Below are 19,613 nucleotides of genomic sequence, written 5' to 3'. Positions count from 1 at the left end.
ATAAAATACTAAGTATTTGATGTACATTTGTGCTACCAAGACAAACAAGGCTATGGGTCAAGTGCTGGAAAGTGGAATTAGAAGAGTTAGATAGTTAGGTTGAATGGCCTTTTTCTGTGCTGTCGACTTGTCTGACTCTGACTGTGAAGAGATCGATGAACAGTTATCTTCAACCGTGTTCGCTGTTTTTGTAATTCCTTCTCTTCAGATGCTGCCAGAACCAGTGTTTCCAGCACATTCTGCATTTATTTCAAAATTTCCAGCACATGTGGTATGTTACTTTCATCTTAATTATTGAATCATGACCTGAGGCTCTTTAGAACAGCTCTCATGATGCAAACTCAAAGCCTTTTTGTCAAGTCAAGATTCCAAATGCATACAAATGAAATGTTGACAATGGCCTTGTTGTAAGAATTACGCTTAATTAACGTAAAATGAAACATATTCTTCAAATGTTGGCCATGTTTCCTCATTAGTCTGTGTATACTTGACTTTGTGTTCGACAAAACATCACTCCTTACTTGAACAAGACAAGGAAATGTGGTTTTAAATGAATCACCTTACTGCTTAGCAATCAGAATCTGAGATTTGGATGCGACAGATGTGATTTTACCACTGGAAGCATCCAGCAAAATGGTAACATTTCCAACGATAGCAGTCAGGTAAACAAAAACACATATTGACACATACCGCATTTACACGCATGACACAAGTCAACTTCAAATTGGAGTCAACTTTATTTTGATGCACATCAAATTAACTCAACAGCGCTTACAAGCTGACACTTTTGCCTGCATTCACAAATAGAAATAATGCTTGCAGTCGACTCAAACAGTTCATATGCATCAGACAAGACAACTTGAAAGAAAAAAAACATCAGGAATGAACACATTATCTTTGTAGATTAAATTTGATGCACAATACATTTTATATTGGGGAAAGCTGGATATATTTTAACCTGACATTCATTCAAGTCAACATGTTCTACACTTACATTCAAAGATCGCATTTTTTTTCCCTAAATGACATTAGATGCAATTTTCTTAATTAAAAATGCAAAACAAAAGCCTCCCGATGTAATAGGTGCATTCTTTTGTCACTTGCAAATATTTTAATAACAGGAGTGAAAGACTGTTTGAGGTAGTATACATTTTACAGTGCAATTATCAGGACAAAACAGCATCTTTTAAAACTTGGTAACAATATTTTGGAAAAAGGGTAAGGATTACTGAATGACAGCCTATCATCTGAAAGGCTCTTATCAATGGTTTTGGGAAACAGAGAGCTATGGTTAACTTGCGCCAAAAAAAGTATGGTTTCCTTTGAGGTCTTTTACTATCCAAATCAAGCAGCAAATATTTTACAAACTGAAGGGTGTAATTTATGGATTTAAACATTCTCCAAGAAATATTTAATATTTAATAAAAAAAATGAGAACACTTAAGCCTTGTTTTTGCATTTGAGTATATTAACAAGCTTTTTATCCATGTTTTACAGTTGAAATCTAAACCTTCCATTAGTGGCACCAATTCTCCCCCTCACCACATGTACCACTACTAATACAGCAGTTACATCTCATCACACATATGCCCAGAGCTGGTGTGATTTGGAAACCACAGAAAGGATTTTCAGATAGCTTTAAATCAATCTTATCTGTTCAGATATTTTAAAACACACCTCTGAAGCAGGTGATACTTGAACCCAGGCCTCCTGACCCAGAGGGTAGTGTCACTACCACTGCATTATGTGACCACCAATGGCACAACTTTTAGACTTGTTGAGATCAGATTCCCTACGTATGGAAACCAACCATTTGGTCCAACAAGTCCACACCGACCCCATGAAGAGTAATCCACCCAGACCCATTCCCGTATCCTGTACTTATCCCTGACTAATGCATCTGACACGATGGGCAAAATTAGCACAATCAATTCACCTAACCTGCACATCTTTGGATTGTGGGAGGAAACCAGAGTACCCAGAAGAAACCCAGGCAGACATGGGGAGAATGTAAAAACCACACAGACAGTCGCACAAGGCGGGAGTCGAACCCGGGTCCCTGGCGCTATGAGGCAGCAGTGGTAACCACAGAGCCACTGTGCTGCCCTAGGAGGCAGAAGGAGAAGATGCAGTCAAATACTAAAAGTAACACTGCTGGCAGCTTGCCCATTCTCCAGTTCCACTCTGCCTCTCTGGCATTTTTCTGGTGGTGAGATCCAGGGTGGTTCACAGAGCTGTCCATCCACATACAGTGAGTAGCCAAGCGGGCTTGTTAAGGGCTACTTAAGGACAACAAAGATTTTTCCATGAGCCTCCAGGTTCTCGCAGGTGGTGAGAGACACTGCACAGAGACAGCCTCCAGTTATAGACTGGGGAAGAGGGCAGTTGTCCAGCTCGCCGCTGGATGTCCCTTTGCCTATCTAGGTACAGCAGCAGCTGCAGGCCACTCTGCAGAAGGATCTCCTTCCCATAGCATTGCCGGGGCTGCAAAAAAAAAGTATTTGAACTTCAAAAGAGATGTGGACAGGGTGCCTCCAGTTTGACAAGCTTCATTTCTCAAATATCCTGAATGGCTCCCAAATGCTGTTTTCAATTTAGAAAGTCTCAGATAAACCCTCCAGCTGCGAAACCCTCCTCATTTCCCCCAAATCACTCAACCCCAGCCACTAACTGGCTGCACAAGGAAAAGTCACGAGTGACCATTCCCCATCCATTATGGACTTCTGATTCTTAATTGAGCTTGATGTCAGGATTAAGAATTCCACATGAAAAGTGCTGCCCCTATAAAAAGGAAAAAAACATTGCGTCAGTTTTGAACAAAGCAATGTCTTTTGGAATTAAAATACTGTGGTGACTGAGCTGTCGAAACTTAACAAGTTTGTCCTTTAATTGAATGACTTTCAAACTTTTGTATGATAATTCACTTTTATGCCCTCCTGTCCCTCCAAAGGATAAGATTACTTATCCAAGTGAAAGTATTATAGGAGGTGAGTTTTTATTAGATTTACAGTGACAGAAATAAAGTGCCAGTGATTCAACAAGTATAGAAATCTGAAGGCACATGCACGTAAAACAAGAGACCCCAGTTGGATAACGTATATTAAATGCCACCAAACAAAACTGCAACTAATCCTTTGGACGAATCAGTACATTTACCTACATTTCTTAGGTTTAATCGTCAGACTGTATGTATAACTAATTTCAACAACTGTAGGATAAAGGCCGCCTTCCCTTTCAACAAGTGAAGGTATCTGACAAGATTCAAAGAGCCTAAGAGTAACATTTTGAGTTTCGTTGAATGAGCCAATAAATTTGAGTAGCGTTGTGTCTCTAGTAGGTGATATTTTCCATATCAATGCAATTGCTTTATAGTTTTCACTTCTAACTATATGCACAAACATGTCTCAATGACTAAAGTACATTAATATGCCCCTGACCAAAACAGAAAAAAACCAACTTGAATTTCTTTTGTACCTTTTATGACCTCAGGCTGCCTCCAAGATCATTACAGCCAAAGACATATTTTTGAAATACTGTCAAATTGGATGTGTGACTGTCAATTTGTGCAAAAAGGTCCAATAAAGAGCAATGTGAAAACGAAAAACTCCTCTGTGCTTCTTTCAAACTGTGTCATGGGATCTATTGCATTCATCTGAAAAGGCAGACAGTTTTATAATTGTGTCATATCTGAAAGACATCACTGATGATGCAGCACATCTTTGGTTCTGCATTAAACTGTTGGCCTAAATACTTAGTCTGGGCAACTGGTGAAAAAGGTTATGGCAAGAGAAAACCTGCATCATTTTGAAATGAGACCTCAAAGAGTGAGTCAGAACAGTGCTGATTTGTTTAAAGTTGCTGCTTGAAGGCATGCCACAGGACTGTGAAATAAGAATGGAGAAGTTTGTTCCAAACCTGTTAGAACACAAATGCACAGCATACAAGTCCCTTTAAATGCAAGTTGGTAATCCTGCTTAGAAGATAACAAGGTTCTGAACTTCCAACTGTTTTGATTTTAATTAATCCAAGGTATGTTGGTGCCACTGGCAAGGCCAATATGATTTGTACATCCCTCATTGCCCCTGAGATGTAATGGGGAGGTATCTTGTTGAATGCATTGGAGAGGTTTGCTTGGACATTTCATATGGCAATTAATACACAACTACATGATTGTAGCCCTACTGATTTCATATGCATCATGGGAGAATAGTATGTTTCCTTCCCTAATAAGGACTAGTGAATCAGATGGCTTTTTATATCAAACATGGTCACTATTAATGATATTTGCTTTTATTCTAGATTTAGGTAATTAATCAAAGTTCAATTCCCCAGATGTGAGGTGGACTTGGGTCTCCATTGCATGAATCCAGGCCTCTGGATGAGTAACCTCATAGCATAACCATTATGCCATCCTGACCTACCAAAGCATCATCATACAATAATATTCCATGCAATGCATCATAATGTCATCCCCTTGGATTGAGACATATTCTGCGGGCTTAGTGTGCCACATTTGGCAAGATCTGTTGACAACCACATTCTTGCTTACTTCAAAGAGATTAGTCATAAGTTTGTGGAACACATTGATTCAGACTAGAACTGTGATCCTGATCTTCTGGAAACCTTGCTCCGCTGGAACTCAGCAGGATGCTAAAAACAGTTAAGCCCAACATATACTTCATCTCATCTTTTAACTCAGTATTGTACAGTCCTCTGGATTCACAGCTAAATGAAACAGAATGTAACCTCTGCTCCATTTTCCTTTGCCTGTTTGAGTTGTATGCACCTGGGTTTCCCTCTTCACTCATTGGAAAATTGATTTTCTCTGGGGAAGACTTGCCTCACAATGTGGTTAGTGTTGCATCCAGTCACCAACCCCATCATAGCTTGAGCTGAGGAGGGTGTGTGTATGTTGGGGAGGGGGAAGAGGGTGTCCCAACGCATTCAGGAGGGAAGAGCCCAGTAACAGGGATGGAAGAGACCAGGATCAGTATTGTGGGGGGGCTCTGGTACGTTGGGGAGGGGAAGACACACATTAGTATCTTCGGGTACTGGTACCTAACTGTCATACAGTTCCCACTGTTCAGCCCATCCCTCCTAAACATCGGTAACAAGGCTAACAGGCTTGACCTAATGGTCACGTCTCATGCAATTGAGCCTCCTACTGCTGGTAAAATACCACTGGCAAAGGGAGGAAGCCCTTCCTTAGCCCAAGGGTGAACAAAGGTGGACAGGAGAAACTTTATCTACAATAAAGCTGACAGTACCTGGTGGCATTGCCATTTACTCCAGGGTTCCCCTCCCACTACTGGTATTTCACCAGCAGGACAGGAGGACAACAGGTACAGTGTTCCTACCATGTCATCCAATTTTATGCGTCCAGACCTCCTTTCAGTTGGCTCACAGGGCAGCTTCAAATTCCATGGATTAACAATTTCTCTCTGCACAGATGCTGCCAGATCTGCTGAGTACTTCCTGCATTTTTTGTTTAGATTTCCAGCATCTACTACAATCTAGTTTCAGATTAGGAAATTTATATGTGGCAAACTGGACCTCAAATATCCAATTTAAAATAACATTTGCCCTAGCTTCCCTGTGTTGTGCTCGAAACAAAAGATATAGGTTTGTTTTTGATGACAATTTTAAAAATAAATCAAAATCTATGTAAGGTTGGAGATTTTTGCAATATTGTACTGTGAACAATCAGGGTCATTTGCATCTTTCTAAGCTAGAGCTCAACTTTGTTACTCAAACACTGTAAAACCTACATTCATCCCCAAACTCCATACTGCCAATTTGTGCTGTGCTGTACTGTACTGTAATAAGTACAGCTCCAAAGCAAGTGTACTTAGTTTGAACTAGGCTCCACAAAGCTTGTTCCCATGATTTCGCTTTCTCAAGCGTGCATGCTCAACTCAGTTCAGAAGGGAGACAGCTTCTGCCAGTTTAACTACACTAAAAGAAACATTTCAAAGCACAACATTTACGGCTTTGCACACGAACAACTAAATGGTCTCCTCTCTACGTGTGACTGATTGGGTTACCTCTGACATTAGCTGCTGCTTTTAACATTACTTTACAAAGTACAACAAACTTGAAACATATCACAGTGTGAGATGCTTTCTTCTCTGATTGGATTAACCAAATTTCAATTCTTATTTATAACCACCAGCAGAAAACTGACTACATACACTGCTCGAGTCAACTGGGACTGCATAACATCAACTTGATTATATCAAATTAACTCAAACATAATTGCACTGCTTGACTAGCCATGGAACTTGTCAGCTATAAACCTGTCAAAAATCCATCAACTTTACAGTTAAATAGCAGCACAAAGCTTAAGTTCTACAATTTGACATTTTTTGGATCTCTGCCTGATAAGATGCTGATAATATTTTTTGCAGGATTTGGTCTCTCTTTCTATAATTTGAGGTATCCTGACCACAAAAGGAAGAGGTAAAAGTTCTGCTTCAGGCAAAAAAAAAGTATTTTGAAAATTCATTATTCTCCAATGCAATGCATTCTAATGATTTTTTCCAACCAGTGCCACAAAATCAGCAAGGTCTTAGTAAAGATGATTATCAAACAATCCATCTTTGATAGAAACATTCGGAAATATGAACTCTGTTATGATGCTCATTACTGCAAAGGAAATACAGGCGTAAATAAATATGAAAATCAATATAAACAAAAAACTACCCAACAGTAATTTGTTACAGTGTTAAATTCACAGAACTAATATTTCAGGGGTAGTTTTGCAGAACTGTAGAGCATTTTGAATGTAATTACATTGGATGCGCTTTAGAGAAGTTATTCAAATTTAGGAGTGATACCAGACTTGGCATCAACATGTCAAATCACTATGGGACATCAATAATCAAAGTGCAGTCCTCCACTGTCTTGGCCTTTTGATAGCATAAATTAGAGGATGTTGTGAGATCCTTAATTCTAAATTTGTAGGTCCCTCCTTTTTGAAGAGCAGAACCAAATACACAGCAAAATTAATATCTCTGACAATCTAGGAATCTGAAAAGAAATTCTACTGGAGTAGGTGGTGGTAACCTTAGTTAAAACCCCACTGTGAAGACAAGAATCATTTGAGTCGCACCAAGTGGGACAGTAGAGACAAAGCAGGAGATAGCAGAAGGTGTCTAAATGCTTAACCAAAGAAGTGGATACCAACAGGTCTCTTAAAATGGAAACGAAAGGAAGATTTCCAGAGCCTGTTCCATCAAATGGGACACAGAAGGCTGGAAATCATCACCATTAGCACAGTAAAAGGGAAGAGGGTGATGCACAAGAGCCAAAAAAAAGATATAGACATTGGAGATGACAGTTGTAAGGCTAAAAGAAATTAGGTGGGGTGGGATAATGTTGTGGACAAGGATATAAGGATTTTAGATCTGACGCAGTGGCTGATGTCAATGTGTAGGAGTAAATGAGGACTGCAGATGCTGGAGATCAGAGTTGAAGAGTGTGGTGATGGAAAAGCAAAGCCAGTCAGGCAGCATCCAAGGAGCAGGAGAGTCGACATTTCATGATGAAGGGCTCATGCCCGAAACGTCGATTCTCCTGCTCCTTGGATGCTGCCTGACCTGCTGAGCTTTTCCAGCACCGCACTCTTAGATGTCAATGTGTAGGTCAACAAACATAACCTGGTACATTGTACTATACTCTGTTTCTTGTTTCCTATGCAAACAGATTTTTATACAGGCTAGAACATGGAAGACCTATCAGGAATGTGTTGGAGGCAAGATCTCAACTCAAACAAGACTTTAAGGCTATGAGCAGTCTGAAGCAATAGGGAGGGAACCAAAGATAATGATAACAGCCTTCCCACGTTCAGACTAAATATCAGCCAACTGGCTTTGGCAACAGAAAAAAGGTTGAAGAGTCAAAGTGACTGGTGAAAATGTGGAGCTGGGAGTTATTAACAACAGTGGATTATGGAATAATGTCTGTCAAAACATTTTATGCAAACAGCATGAAGGGATGTTCTTTGGAGTAAAGCACTAGAGGTAAAATTCTGCATCTGTGAGCGAGGGTGATCCAAATTTTATGTCCAGAAACGTAATGGATAAAAGGATAGGAAATGAAAGAGTGACCTCACCACCTATAAGCGGACACATTAAAAATCCTGACGTCTCTTCTCATTTTGCAAACCACCATGAACAATACTTCAATATGTACTTCATTGGCTTCAAGTGCTTTGAGATGCCTTGAGATCATGAAAGGGACAATATTAATCTTTCTTTCAAAGCTGTTCTTTCTTTACAAGTTCAACCACTTCTATATTAAATTAAATAATATCAGTTAGGTGTAAATACAGTAGTTGGAGTCAGCACTTGGTATAGGTGTACTTCAGGAAAAGCACAATGTGGGGCAGGGTAGAAAACTGGAACAAAACTGAACACACCACTTTGATCTGGGCCACACAATCCTTAAACTAAATCTCAAACCCAAATTCACTTTTTTAAAAAAAGAAAAATCACTAATATATAGTTTGCCAGCTAGAGATTTAGATTTGCTGGACTTATTCAATTCAAAACAGAAATTCAGCCAAATGTTAAGCACCAATAGTCAAATAAATTTGAATCATCTAAACTCTAATTACATTATTGGAGCTGCAGATTGCGTGCATATGTGTGATAATTCATTAAACTTTTTTTCTCCCTCCTATGCAAAAGATACTGTTTTTTGTATGTTATCAATGGCACAACAGTTAACACTGCTACCTCACAGTATCAGGTACCAAGATTTGATCAGTCTTGGGTGACTGTCTGTGAGTTTTGCATGTACTCCCTGTGTCTGCATGGATTTCCTCCCACAATCCAAAGATGTGCAGGTTAGGTGGATTAGCTGTGATAAATTGCCCCTTACCGTGCAGAAATGTATAATTTAGGGGAATTAGCCATGATAAAAGTGGGGTTATGGGGATATGGTGGAATGCCCTTCAGAGGGTTGGTGTAGAGTTGATGGGTCAAATGGCCTCTAAGTGCACTGGAGCGATTCTATGATTCTATTATATCTACTATGCCTTTTTTTTATTTTTCTTCCTTTCAGCTGCGTTGCTCTTCTCTTTCCAAAAATAGTGCTAGGTTTTATCCACAGCTCTCAGCAAAGATGATATATGACTTTACAAGCAAGAGGCTCATCTAAGCTAAGCAGCAGAGTTAAAAGCAGCCACCATTTTGACTTAAAGCTTGTATGCTCCTTAGAATAAATTATACACTCCATATAAAAGGCTTAAATTGACTTTAACACATTCTAAAAATAACAAATTGGCAGGGTGAAAATCAGAGGATTTTGTTAAAGCGCAAACCAATTTTATTTTTCAGGCAAATATAATGGTCAATTACTGCTGGAGTAGTTTAATTCAGAGAAGTATAAACACACAGTGAGGTCAATCAAGACCCTTTTCAACAAAGCAAAATTAAAGAACCAAGGAAGAATTTGCACTGCTACAGATAACAGCATGCTGATCCACCAGTGATTCACCATACTATCTGTTGCAATAACCAATGTCTCTGTCTAACCCACATACTTCCCACATCTTGAAGTCAATGCCCTTTTGACATAAAAATGCACATTCTAAGGAAGTCACTATTTTTGGTGCTTTTGGATCAAGCTGTTTTACGGACGTTAGGCTCAACATAGACCCTTAGCCAACGGGAAGGGGAGACTAATCAAGAAACACTCAGATTGCAAATAAAGACATAATGACTCAGAATTTGTTATTATCTCTGCATCTAATAACAGAACATAATAATGCAAAAGAAAGCAAAAGCATCACAGAAGATGGGAAGAGCAATGTCAAATGATTACTTTTTATTTTGTTTCCAGAACCATACCTTGCAGAATGAAAGGTTTCCCACAGGGTCTGGTAACTTACGTAAATGTACAGCTTTTATAGAAATATGGCACTGAAAGTGAGAAACAGATGCTTTTGATTGAAATATACTCATTAGTACAGCACAGCATTGTGGTCATTACCTATAGACTTTTAATCAGCAAGAAGCATCTGTTTCCAATAGTAAATCATGAAAAATGACAATTCCATTTTCCTTGTTTATAGAAAGGCCCAGACATACACAACAATCCATTGGCTTATTTCTGTGCAACTGAGATACATATCAGCAAATACATATCAAAAAGAAAACTGCATTTTGCCATTTGTGTGCCTTTGGATGTTAACTACCACATCTCTCAATCAGGCAAGCAGGTGGGGAAATTCAAGGCAAGAATTTTTCCACAACCAACATCTTCAAGCTATGAATGCATAAGTCACAATAAGCTTGACTATATATTGAAGATAAAATGTTTAATTTGACTTTCACTCCAGAACATAAGGACATATATCGTAATCACAGATAAATTCTTTCAGATAATGTATTACATTATGAGCACTTACCCAGTGGCACTGACTCACCAAAATGGCATTGTTCTACCTCTCCAATATTACACTTCTTTGCCTATGGGTATAGCCTTATTCAGCCCATTTTACATAATGCTGCTTCCAACATTCATTGCGTAGTGATAAAGAACACAACCAAAATGATGGACAGAACTAAATTAGTTGACAAGAATCATGGCCTCAATACTTTTCTTTCTGGCCACCAAATGTTCAAATCATAGTGATATAAATGTTGACTTACTACTAGAAGAAGGGAAAAGTTAGATGCCTTTTCTTTTATTTACAGAAGGTTACTGGAATATTAAATGGACTACCATAAGTGACTAATGTAACTAGTGAATCATGACTATTAAGTGGGAATCAGATGAACAGTGAAAGAAAAATAAAGAAGATACGGAGTAAGAAGAGGGAAATGAGATGAAATGAATTCATTCTGATGTGTTACTATCACAGACAATGAATGGATTAAACATCAGCGTTCAGTGCCGAATTTCTGAGTCTGTCAACATTGGTTCAGGAATTTCTCTTTTCTTTATTCTTGCATGGGATGTTGGTATTGTTGGTAAGGCTGGCATTTGTTGCCTACCACTATGCTACCAGCTCCTCCCACTGACATTCCCTGTACCCTCAATACCCAGAAAATGAATAATATTAGGATGGGCCACCCACTCTACCCTGCCTATCTTCCAAAGAAACTGTAATGTCCATTTTGCAGCCATTCCACACTATCCAGCTGCTGCTTGACTGATTCCAGAGATCAAATCAGAGACAATTTAGTCATCTAAGTAAGTTTAAATTTATATTCTATAATTATTGTTTTGTTACCACAGTACTTAATCATTTTTGAAAAAAAAACATGCTGTTGAACCTTTTCATTAACATAGAATCCCAAGAATATCAAATCTCAAAGGGAACAACATTCTGCCCTGATTGATGCAAGATTAAAAGCTTCAATAACGCACCCTTAATGGCATTGCGGGTATACTGACACCAAATGACCCAGATGTTCAAGAAGGCAGCCCACCACCATCACCTCAAAGGCAACTGGGGTTGGACAATCAATGTTGGCCCTGCCAGCAATTCCCATGAATTACTTTTTAAAAACCTGTTTCAGCAATAAATATTCATTGTGAACAAATACATATTAGAACTGTCTGCCTCTTACATAGGGCATTGTTGCCTGAATACACTCTTTGGAATAAATGCATATGTTTATGTCAGAATCTGATTGTGTTGATGCACAGTTGGACTCTCACTGCTCTCCTCTGGATTGGTGAGACCTCACCTGGAATACTGTGTACAGGTTTTGTCTCCTTATTTAAGTCAGGATATATTTGTCTTGGAGGCAGTTCAGACAAGTTTCACAAGGCACATTCCTAAAATGAAAGAGTCTTCCCTTGTAAAGAAAGGCTGAGCAGGTTGGGTCGATATTCAGTGGCGTTAAAAAGAACGAGGCATGATTGTACTGAAACATACAAGATTGAGACAGGGCTTGACAAGGTAGATGCTGAGAAGATATTACATCTTATGGGGAATCGAGAACAAAGGGACACTGTTTTAAAATAACATACCTCCCATTTAACGTGAGGATGTGGAGAAATTTCTCCTCATTGTCATTTGTCCATGGAATTCTCTTGCACGGGGAGTAGTCTAAGTAGACAATTTTAAATTCGACAGATTTTTGATCCGGGGTTATGGGGGCATGTTAGAAAATAGAATCAAAGCCACAATCAAGGCAGCCATAATCTTATTGATTGTCTAAGCAGGCTTTTGGACAAAATGGCCAACTCTTGCTCGTATTTCTGATCATTTTCTTAACTTAGCAAAGACTTTTACTCACAAGGTCTTATGGGCAAAGAGTAGAAATCATAAGAATAAAGCATATAACACATTATCGATATTAATTCTTCTCAAAATTTGCGTCCTAATCTGCAATAGTAAATGAATATTAAGGTTTAATATGCTCAATCCCAGTTAGGAGAGTTCCAAAGTGTGATTTACAACAATGGCTGTACTGGTTGGAGCATGGTGAAATCTACCACCTTGGGTAAAGTTCAGCATGGTCTATTTCGTTGTGGAGTGACAGCATCCTCCAAGCTAATACTAAACCAAACACCGAGGTGCCACTAATAGAAACAAGAAGTTGGTGCATAATTAGCTATGATTTTAAAAGTAAATTCAAGGGACTTATAAACTTACATTTCCACACTGAACAGAATGTATCCAATAAGTGATTTTCATTTCAAAAAAACACATTGAAAACAGATGTTAAAATCAACAAACCTTTCTTTTGTTTTACCATTCGTCTTTATTTTATTAGTACAATTAGTGGGAAGGTTCAAAGCAAGAATTTAAGTTCTCTCTTCTGGACACAGGTGTTCATTAATCTACAATTACTTCATGTGGAGCTAATGTACAACTGTAATTATTACATTTAATTCCTGCTCAGTGAATAACCCACTTATCATCACAAATTGTTGCAGCATGGTCCACCCTGAAAATTCTGGACTGGAAAGTATCAAGATTTAAAAGCAGCTACAAACATATTTCTGATTTCACCATGAGCACTTTCTCTCCTAAGAGCAAAGAGAAAACACACAAAAGTACAATGTAGGGTTGTCAAGCTCTGAAAAGAGAGAACTTGCATTAATGTTTGCGACTGAGTTCTTTCATCAGAGCTTTAATGAAGAATCTACACTTGAAACATTAACCTGCCTTTTCAGATGGAGCCACACCTACTGTGTACTTCTAGCCTTTTATGTTTATTGCCTCACATTTCCAACATTCTCTTTGTTTTCCTTGTACTTTCACTGTTATGTCTTCTGAAATTCATTATATTCATGAAGCGACAAAATGACACTCCTGTGGCTCCATATCACAAATGATAGAAACAAACTCACCAAAGCAGTGGCTGTGTGTAAGAGCAAGAGATCCTACACCTATAAAGGATTGAGGGATTGATTTTTGTTAGAACGCTTTGGACTTCAGAAAAAAAAGCACTCCAAAAGTCAGAAATTAATCTTTACAGAGCCAGTGACCATACCATCCGTAGAGTCACTGAGAACTATTCAATACTGGGACAGACTTGTGCTTAGTGATACATCTTGGCAGGCAATTATTCCTGTATTTAAAGAAACAAAAGTGGTGCATGTGTTGACCCACTTAGAACTGATACAATCAGCTAGAATGTTAATCATTAAAAAATATTAATGCTTAAAACAGTTATTAATCTTGCCTGTAAGGGTACAACCTATGCAATTCACAAACTGATTTTTAAATGGTTTCCACATTACTCTACAAAAAGGATGATGGAAATCACATTTCAAGGAAAGGTTACTCTTATGCACTGATTATTAGAGACATTAGTCGTTTATTTATAAGTGAGAAACTAAGGTGAAGGAGTACGGTCTGGAAGTGCAATGTGCCAACAAGGTAGGAAAAACTGAAGAAACATTGATTTCACATTCTGATTTCAGTTTTAAAAGCATGAAAATGACAGCAAAATGGGGGAAACAATAGGGACATCTACAACAAATAATGTTCCAGGTTTGAGATCTTTTGAAAGTGAGAGTTCAGGACTACGACTTTCACACAGTTCTGATCTAAAGTAAAAGCTGTTTTCAGAGCTTAGACTTGGAAAGTAAGTTCAAAGGAGCTCTGATGATTGTTATATTATTAAAATAATGAATCATCAGGTTACAAATAAAACCAAGACTCTGTTAAAAAGTTTGTTCATCTTTGTCTACTACAAGTAACTGAATACTAAATCACAAATGTTCTGCAATACAATAAAAAGGTCTTTATAAATCTGGCCCATAGAACATAATTTGAATTCTTTAGTTTATTCTGGTCAATTCTTTAATATATTTCATGCCACCTATACTTAAGACAATTTCTAATATTAATCATCCTGACATAGTATAAATATCGAACTACTATATGAATAGTAAATTCAGAGATTCTATTTATAAAACAAAAGAAAAAGTATATTGATAAAGCAAAATGAAAATGAATCAAATTTGGAAACACTTTTTTGAAGGTAGATAAATTATTATTTAGTTATGTTTTTGTTCTTCTTGAAGCTATGAGTGGATTTAGTTTGTGGAGAACTTTAGTTTTATTAGAATTCCTTGGTTGTGACGTCACAATCACAGTTAACTTCTAGACATTATACAACAGACATTTTTGGCACCATATAAACTGGTGAACCCCACCAGGTGGTATTACTGCACTTTTAACCTCATCAAACTTTCAAATCATAAAACATATTGTTACCAGACATTTTTTTGAATTCCCCCTGGTTGACGGTAGTGTCAAATTTCAGGAATGACAGGAACATGGAGAACTGGCATTTCTCTAAATAAGTAAGTTTCTTTTTAAACACTGAAACAGCATTTAAAGTTTTTTTTTGTGAATGTGACTTGATGGTTCCCCCCCCCTCCCAAAACTCACTTTCCTTCAATACATTGTTGAACTTATTATTATATCATGTCTGTCAGCCCACATCTCTTTGCCCCTTCCTGTACTGCCAGGTAATCAATTTGTCGTCACTCTTGGTAACCCCAGTAAAGTCATCAGTGAAATGAGTTACAGCTGTGAAACCATCAGGAAGAAGAACAGCCAAGAATATGCTGCTGATAGCACATCGAGGTCTCAAAGATGAAATATTAATGCACGATTTGTTTATCTGCAAGCTCACATCTTCCAGCACTGAGCTGTTAATTTTCTATCTGTGCAGACAACAGATCACTCAGTCATGAACTCTTCACAGCCATTACACAGAGACATTTTGATTAAGTATGCCTAATGTAGTGTATAGGAAAGAATGAAAACACTCAGCCTGCCAACTTTTGATTGACCATTAAGCCACTGATGAATGTGCCTGTCAAGGGAGAGACAATTACCTCAACAATGAAGAAAGTCTTCTGGAGGGTTATTTCTATAGCAGTGACACATTTACCAGATTACAGCCATGCAAGTTGAAAGCGTGTAAACTAATAGCCAAGATTTCTTCATAATGTATTCATCCCACTCTCCTTAAAGGAGAGGAAATGAAGAAAAAAAACACATTTTAAAAAAAACTAAACAAAATAATTGTGCATGTCTGGGCAAGAAAATGACAGGGGCAGGCGTTACGTCACTAGCACATGCGTTGCCATAGTGAGTGATTTATTGATATTTATCGAGAATGAATAGATCAAAGCCTGCCACATGACAGGTGATCAATCACGCGTCAAATCAAAGATGGCAATCGACTTTAAGACCAGTTAAGTGGGTGGATCCGGCGGATGAAAAATGAACTTTTATTTCTGTGCCCCACACCACCAAATATCACAACTCTCAGGAGGAAAGGTTTAAGCAGGCAATTTATTTCCCAGATTAGATTCCTCTTTTGTAAAGCTATGTTTTTTTTTTATCTCTCTCTCTCTGAGCGTTATGAGACTTGAGCTACAATCGGACAAAGTTCCAGCAGCACTTCCATGTGTGTACATATATATCTCAGCCAGAGCTTGCGAAGTGCACGCTCCTCCACAATTCCGTTGCTTTTGTTTTTTACCCTGACAGAGAGCAGCCCATATAACCGCGGTAAGAGCACAAATCCCCTGCACTGCAAACATTGTATCAGATTACAGTCAAATATTACAACCCATCCATCTTTTTTCTCTCTCTCTCTCGCAGAGAGAAGGAGACTGCATTCCCCTTGACTGACAGGGAATAAACACACACGGGTTACATTGTGCTGGACCAGGCAAAGTCCCCATCAGCATGAACTCCACACACAGACAGACACACGGACACACACAGCTCAGAGTCCCCGCTAAACACACCGAAAAGAATCCACATCCAACAACAACAAAACAACAAAAACTTCAGGCAAAAGAGGGAAGTCTCACCAAAATCACACCACCACCACCCCCCCCAACACCAACGACCACATGAGCTATATCACAGAACGCGTTTGGACAGGAAGATTTTCTGTTTCTTTTTAATAAAATAACACAATTGCTGAATAATAACAGTGCCGGGGTCAGAGCAGAGGTAAGATATTAGAAGTTGTTTGTTTACCTGCAGCCCGTTTGGGTGCTTGCTGCTTCCTCCGCGGCATGTTGTGTGAGAGAGAGTTTCAACTTGACTTTTCTTCAGGTGTGTGAAGAGGTGAGGCTGAGGGAAAGGGAAGGGGGGGGGGGGAATGAGGGAGGGGAGGACGGGGGGGGAGGGGGGGGGGGGGGGGGGGGGGGGGGGGGGGAGGAGAGATGCTCAGCGGTGGCGAGTTCTCTATCTGCGTGTGTATAGATGTGTAGGTGTTAAAGACAATATCCTAAATATTACACAGAATAACGTATGGATGTGTTGTGGGGGGGGGATGAGCTGGTGGCTGGGTTTGCACAGAGACGCACCACCCCCCCGGCTGGACGATCGCAAGCTGTCGGTCCTGCCTCCCTCTCCCTGTCTCAGTCTCAGTCTCTCTCTCTCTCTCTCCTTTCCCCGAGCGAGCGAGCGCCTGTTGGAGCAGTGGCGGAGCGGAGCTTCTGCTACTCTCGGTCGGTCGGTGGCTGGTAGCTTTTCCGGAGGGACTGGGCTCAGTCTCACTCGTACAGACACGGGTAAGCGATAGAAGCGAGCATCGATCCCCTCCTCCTCCCTTCTGCTCCTCCTTCTGGCAAAGTCAAATGCAATCTATAGCAGCCTCATCCTTGCATTTGACAGCATCTGGAACAGTGAAAAATGAAAGCAGAACAGAAATCTATCAATAACAAGGCGCTGGGTATTTGTTAACGACAGTAAGAACAATGCATACACAATGACAGAATTATGAATTCTATCTGAGCTGGGAATTGGATGAGCATTTTGCACTCACATCGTACGCATACATCTATCTGTTCTGTGTAAAATTATTCCTAAAGCATTCTCTGAAACAGAAAGCTGACCCCCGATATAAACTTTTGAAACTGTCTCAATTTGTGGCGACATATGATCCCGATAAAGACCATTTCTGCCAACTTTTTTTTTGCGTGAGCTGGTTTCCCACTTACGCTGCGCACGGAAATGTTTATAGAAAACAAGGCAACTATTTGCGGATAAGCTTTGGCTGTAATTATTCACGTTACACATAACGCGACACGCAACTTGCTTTAATATAATGTTGATAAACATTTGATTTATACGACATAGATGTTAAGCATGTACATTTGCACAGACAATATGCCTGTGTATTATAGGTACAATATTGTTACATGGGTTTCAAAATAAACAAACATAAATTACAATTATATGTGAATCAAGCATGCAGACATGTGAAATACCATGTACCCTGGAAAGTATATGTTCACGAATGCAAAATCTTAATTACTCCTAGAAAGTTAAAAAAAAGTTCCTTGTTTTTCAATTTATGTCAATCGAACATGAAGTGTTGAGCCTGCAGACATAGAGAGATGTGTCTCGGTAAGTACCATGATATCTGATACCAATTCATGACAATACAAGAGCAAGTGTTATGTAGATGCAATTTTAAATATTTTAGAACTGCTGACTCTAAATTCTAATTCCAGTAAGAAATAAGAACAGCAGAAACTGGAACGGATTTGTTTTATAATCTCTGCTGAATGTAAATAAACCGAGAATTACAATTCCACGGTTAGTGTCCATGGATAGGCATGAATTGCTTGAATACAGTTCAGTGCTGCAGAAGCCAGACATGCTGGGACAGAGCCAACGGACCCAGGTTTAAAATTCAGTATCACTAAACGTTCCAGGACAATTTATAACACGCTTGATTAAATTATCAATCCCTAAGAATATTTTCAGCTAAATTGTGCGTTTTTCTAACACCAAAGCTAATAATTGGTGCATTTTGAAATCTATCCATTCCAAAACGCGTTTGACTCGAGGTTGAGTTCAATTGTGAAATTCGGAAAACCCAGCAAAATTAACCTTTTTTGTGTGTAAAGGCAAATGAGCGCTGAGGATTACATCTTTTTAAAGAAAAAAGTTTATCTAGAATTCTTAATTATTTTGAATCAAGAATAAAAAAGTCAGTTATGAGAGATTTAACTCACTTGAGAAACACGAATGAGAAGGAATGGTCAAATGAATGAATCTGTAAACATGTTTTTAAAAGCGTATGAAATCACATTTATAAAATATCTGACCAGCACATTTTAGTCTGACCTAACATCATACATTGCCACGAATAATGTATACATCGATACCGTCCTACGACGTGACAAGCTAATAAAGTTGTGTGGTGTTATATTGTTAGTAATATGGGTTTGATGAGTAACCTTACTCATACGCTTTAAGACTGATGGATGAGACTGACTGGCCGTACTTACGAATTTACCATGTCCCAGGATTTGGAAGGCACATCAATAATTTACTGGATAGTTTGGAAGAGTCACTTGATGAACTTCGGCTGGCAATCCTTGATGGTTAACATACAAATGATTGCTATCCTAGTATTACATTAGAAATCCAAGAGACTTGCGCGCTTTACGATCGCCCAGTAAGAACTTCAACGGAGCTGCTTTTGTCAGTGCTATCTGTCCCTGGACGGCAATGGATCACAGGACTCTCTGATCACTGACATCTCCAGCCCTCTTCGATTAGCTAAACTCACGGGCAGGCTGCACCGACCGGTTACTGAGTGGTTAAGAAACCATCAAAGGCATGTAATCTAACCATCTAAACCAGGAAGGAAAATCACCGACCATGGGTTAACCTCTGTTCTGTCAAATCAGTGACCGCGAGCCTGCCTAGTGTAACAGAGCAGCAGAAGCTACAACTCCCAATGTACTCTGCCTGTCGTCTAAATACACCCCAACCCGATTTCAATCAATAAAAACCTTTCACCCACATCATACCATAGACCATCCGGCAGTTCTGATCTCCTCGACACCTTACACGATCTGCCAATCATTACGTGCATGATAGTGTCAATGGAATCAACAATTTGATAATATAATTCCACAACCCTTGGCTCAGCCTCCAGTCTGGTCCAGTGCAGCATTAATTGAAACGATGTCAAGGGGCTTTAAATATCCTGAAACCCACCCTGCAAAAAAAAAAGTGATTTGAATGATTTTCATTGAAGAATCATAGTAATCCTAACCTGTCGGTTAGAAGGATAACGGTATTCCGATTGAAAAGGTCACCCCAACTTTCTCATGATACAACTTCAAGTCTTCATTGAATTTGA

At 39.0% G+C, this 19,613-nt stretch overlaps 1 protein-coding gene across 4 annotated transcripts in view; it reads right to left on the bottom strand.

The window, feature by feature from the left end:
- The window catches only part of LOC122560043 (teashirt homolog 2), a 480,378-nt gene extending 463,763 nt beyond the window's left edge, over positions 1-16,615 (bottom strand). For all 4 annotated transcript variants that reach the window (XM_043710220.1, XM_043710221.1, XM_043710223.1 and 1 more), the window contains exon 1: positions 16,484-16,615. In XM_043710220.1, coding sequence (XP_043566155.1) covers positions 16,484-16,523 — 40 coding nt within the window. In that variant the 5' untranslated portion in view covers positions 16,524-16,615. The remainder of the gene's footprint in view (positions 1-16,483) is intronic.
- Positions 16,616-19,613: the final 2,998 nt, after the last annotated feature.

The sequence above is a fragment of the Chiloscyllium plagiosum genome, chromosome 20 (assembly GCF_004010195.1).
Source record: "Chiloscyllium plagiosum isolate BGI_BamShark_2017 chromosome 20, ASM401019v2, whole genome shotgun sequence".
Lineage (NCBI taxonomy): Eukaryota > Metazoa > Chordata > Chondrichthyes > Orectolobiformes > Hemiscylliidae > Chiloscyllium > Chiloscyllium plagiosum.
The sequence above is the reverse complement of the archived record's forward strand: the minus strand, read 5'-3'. Positions and strand labels throughout refer to the sequence as shown.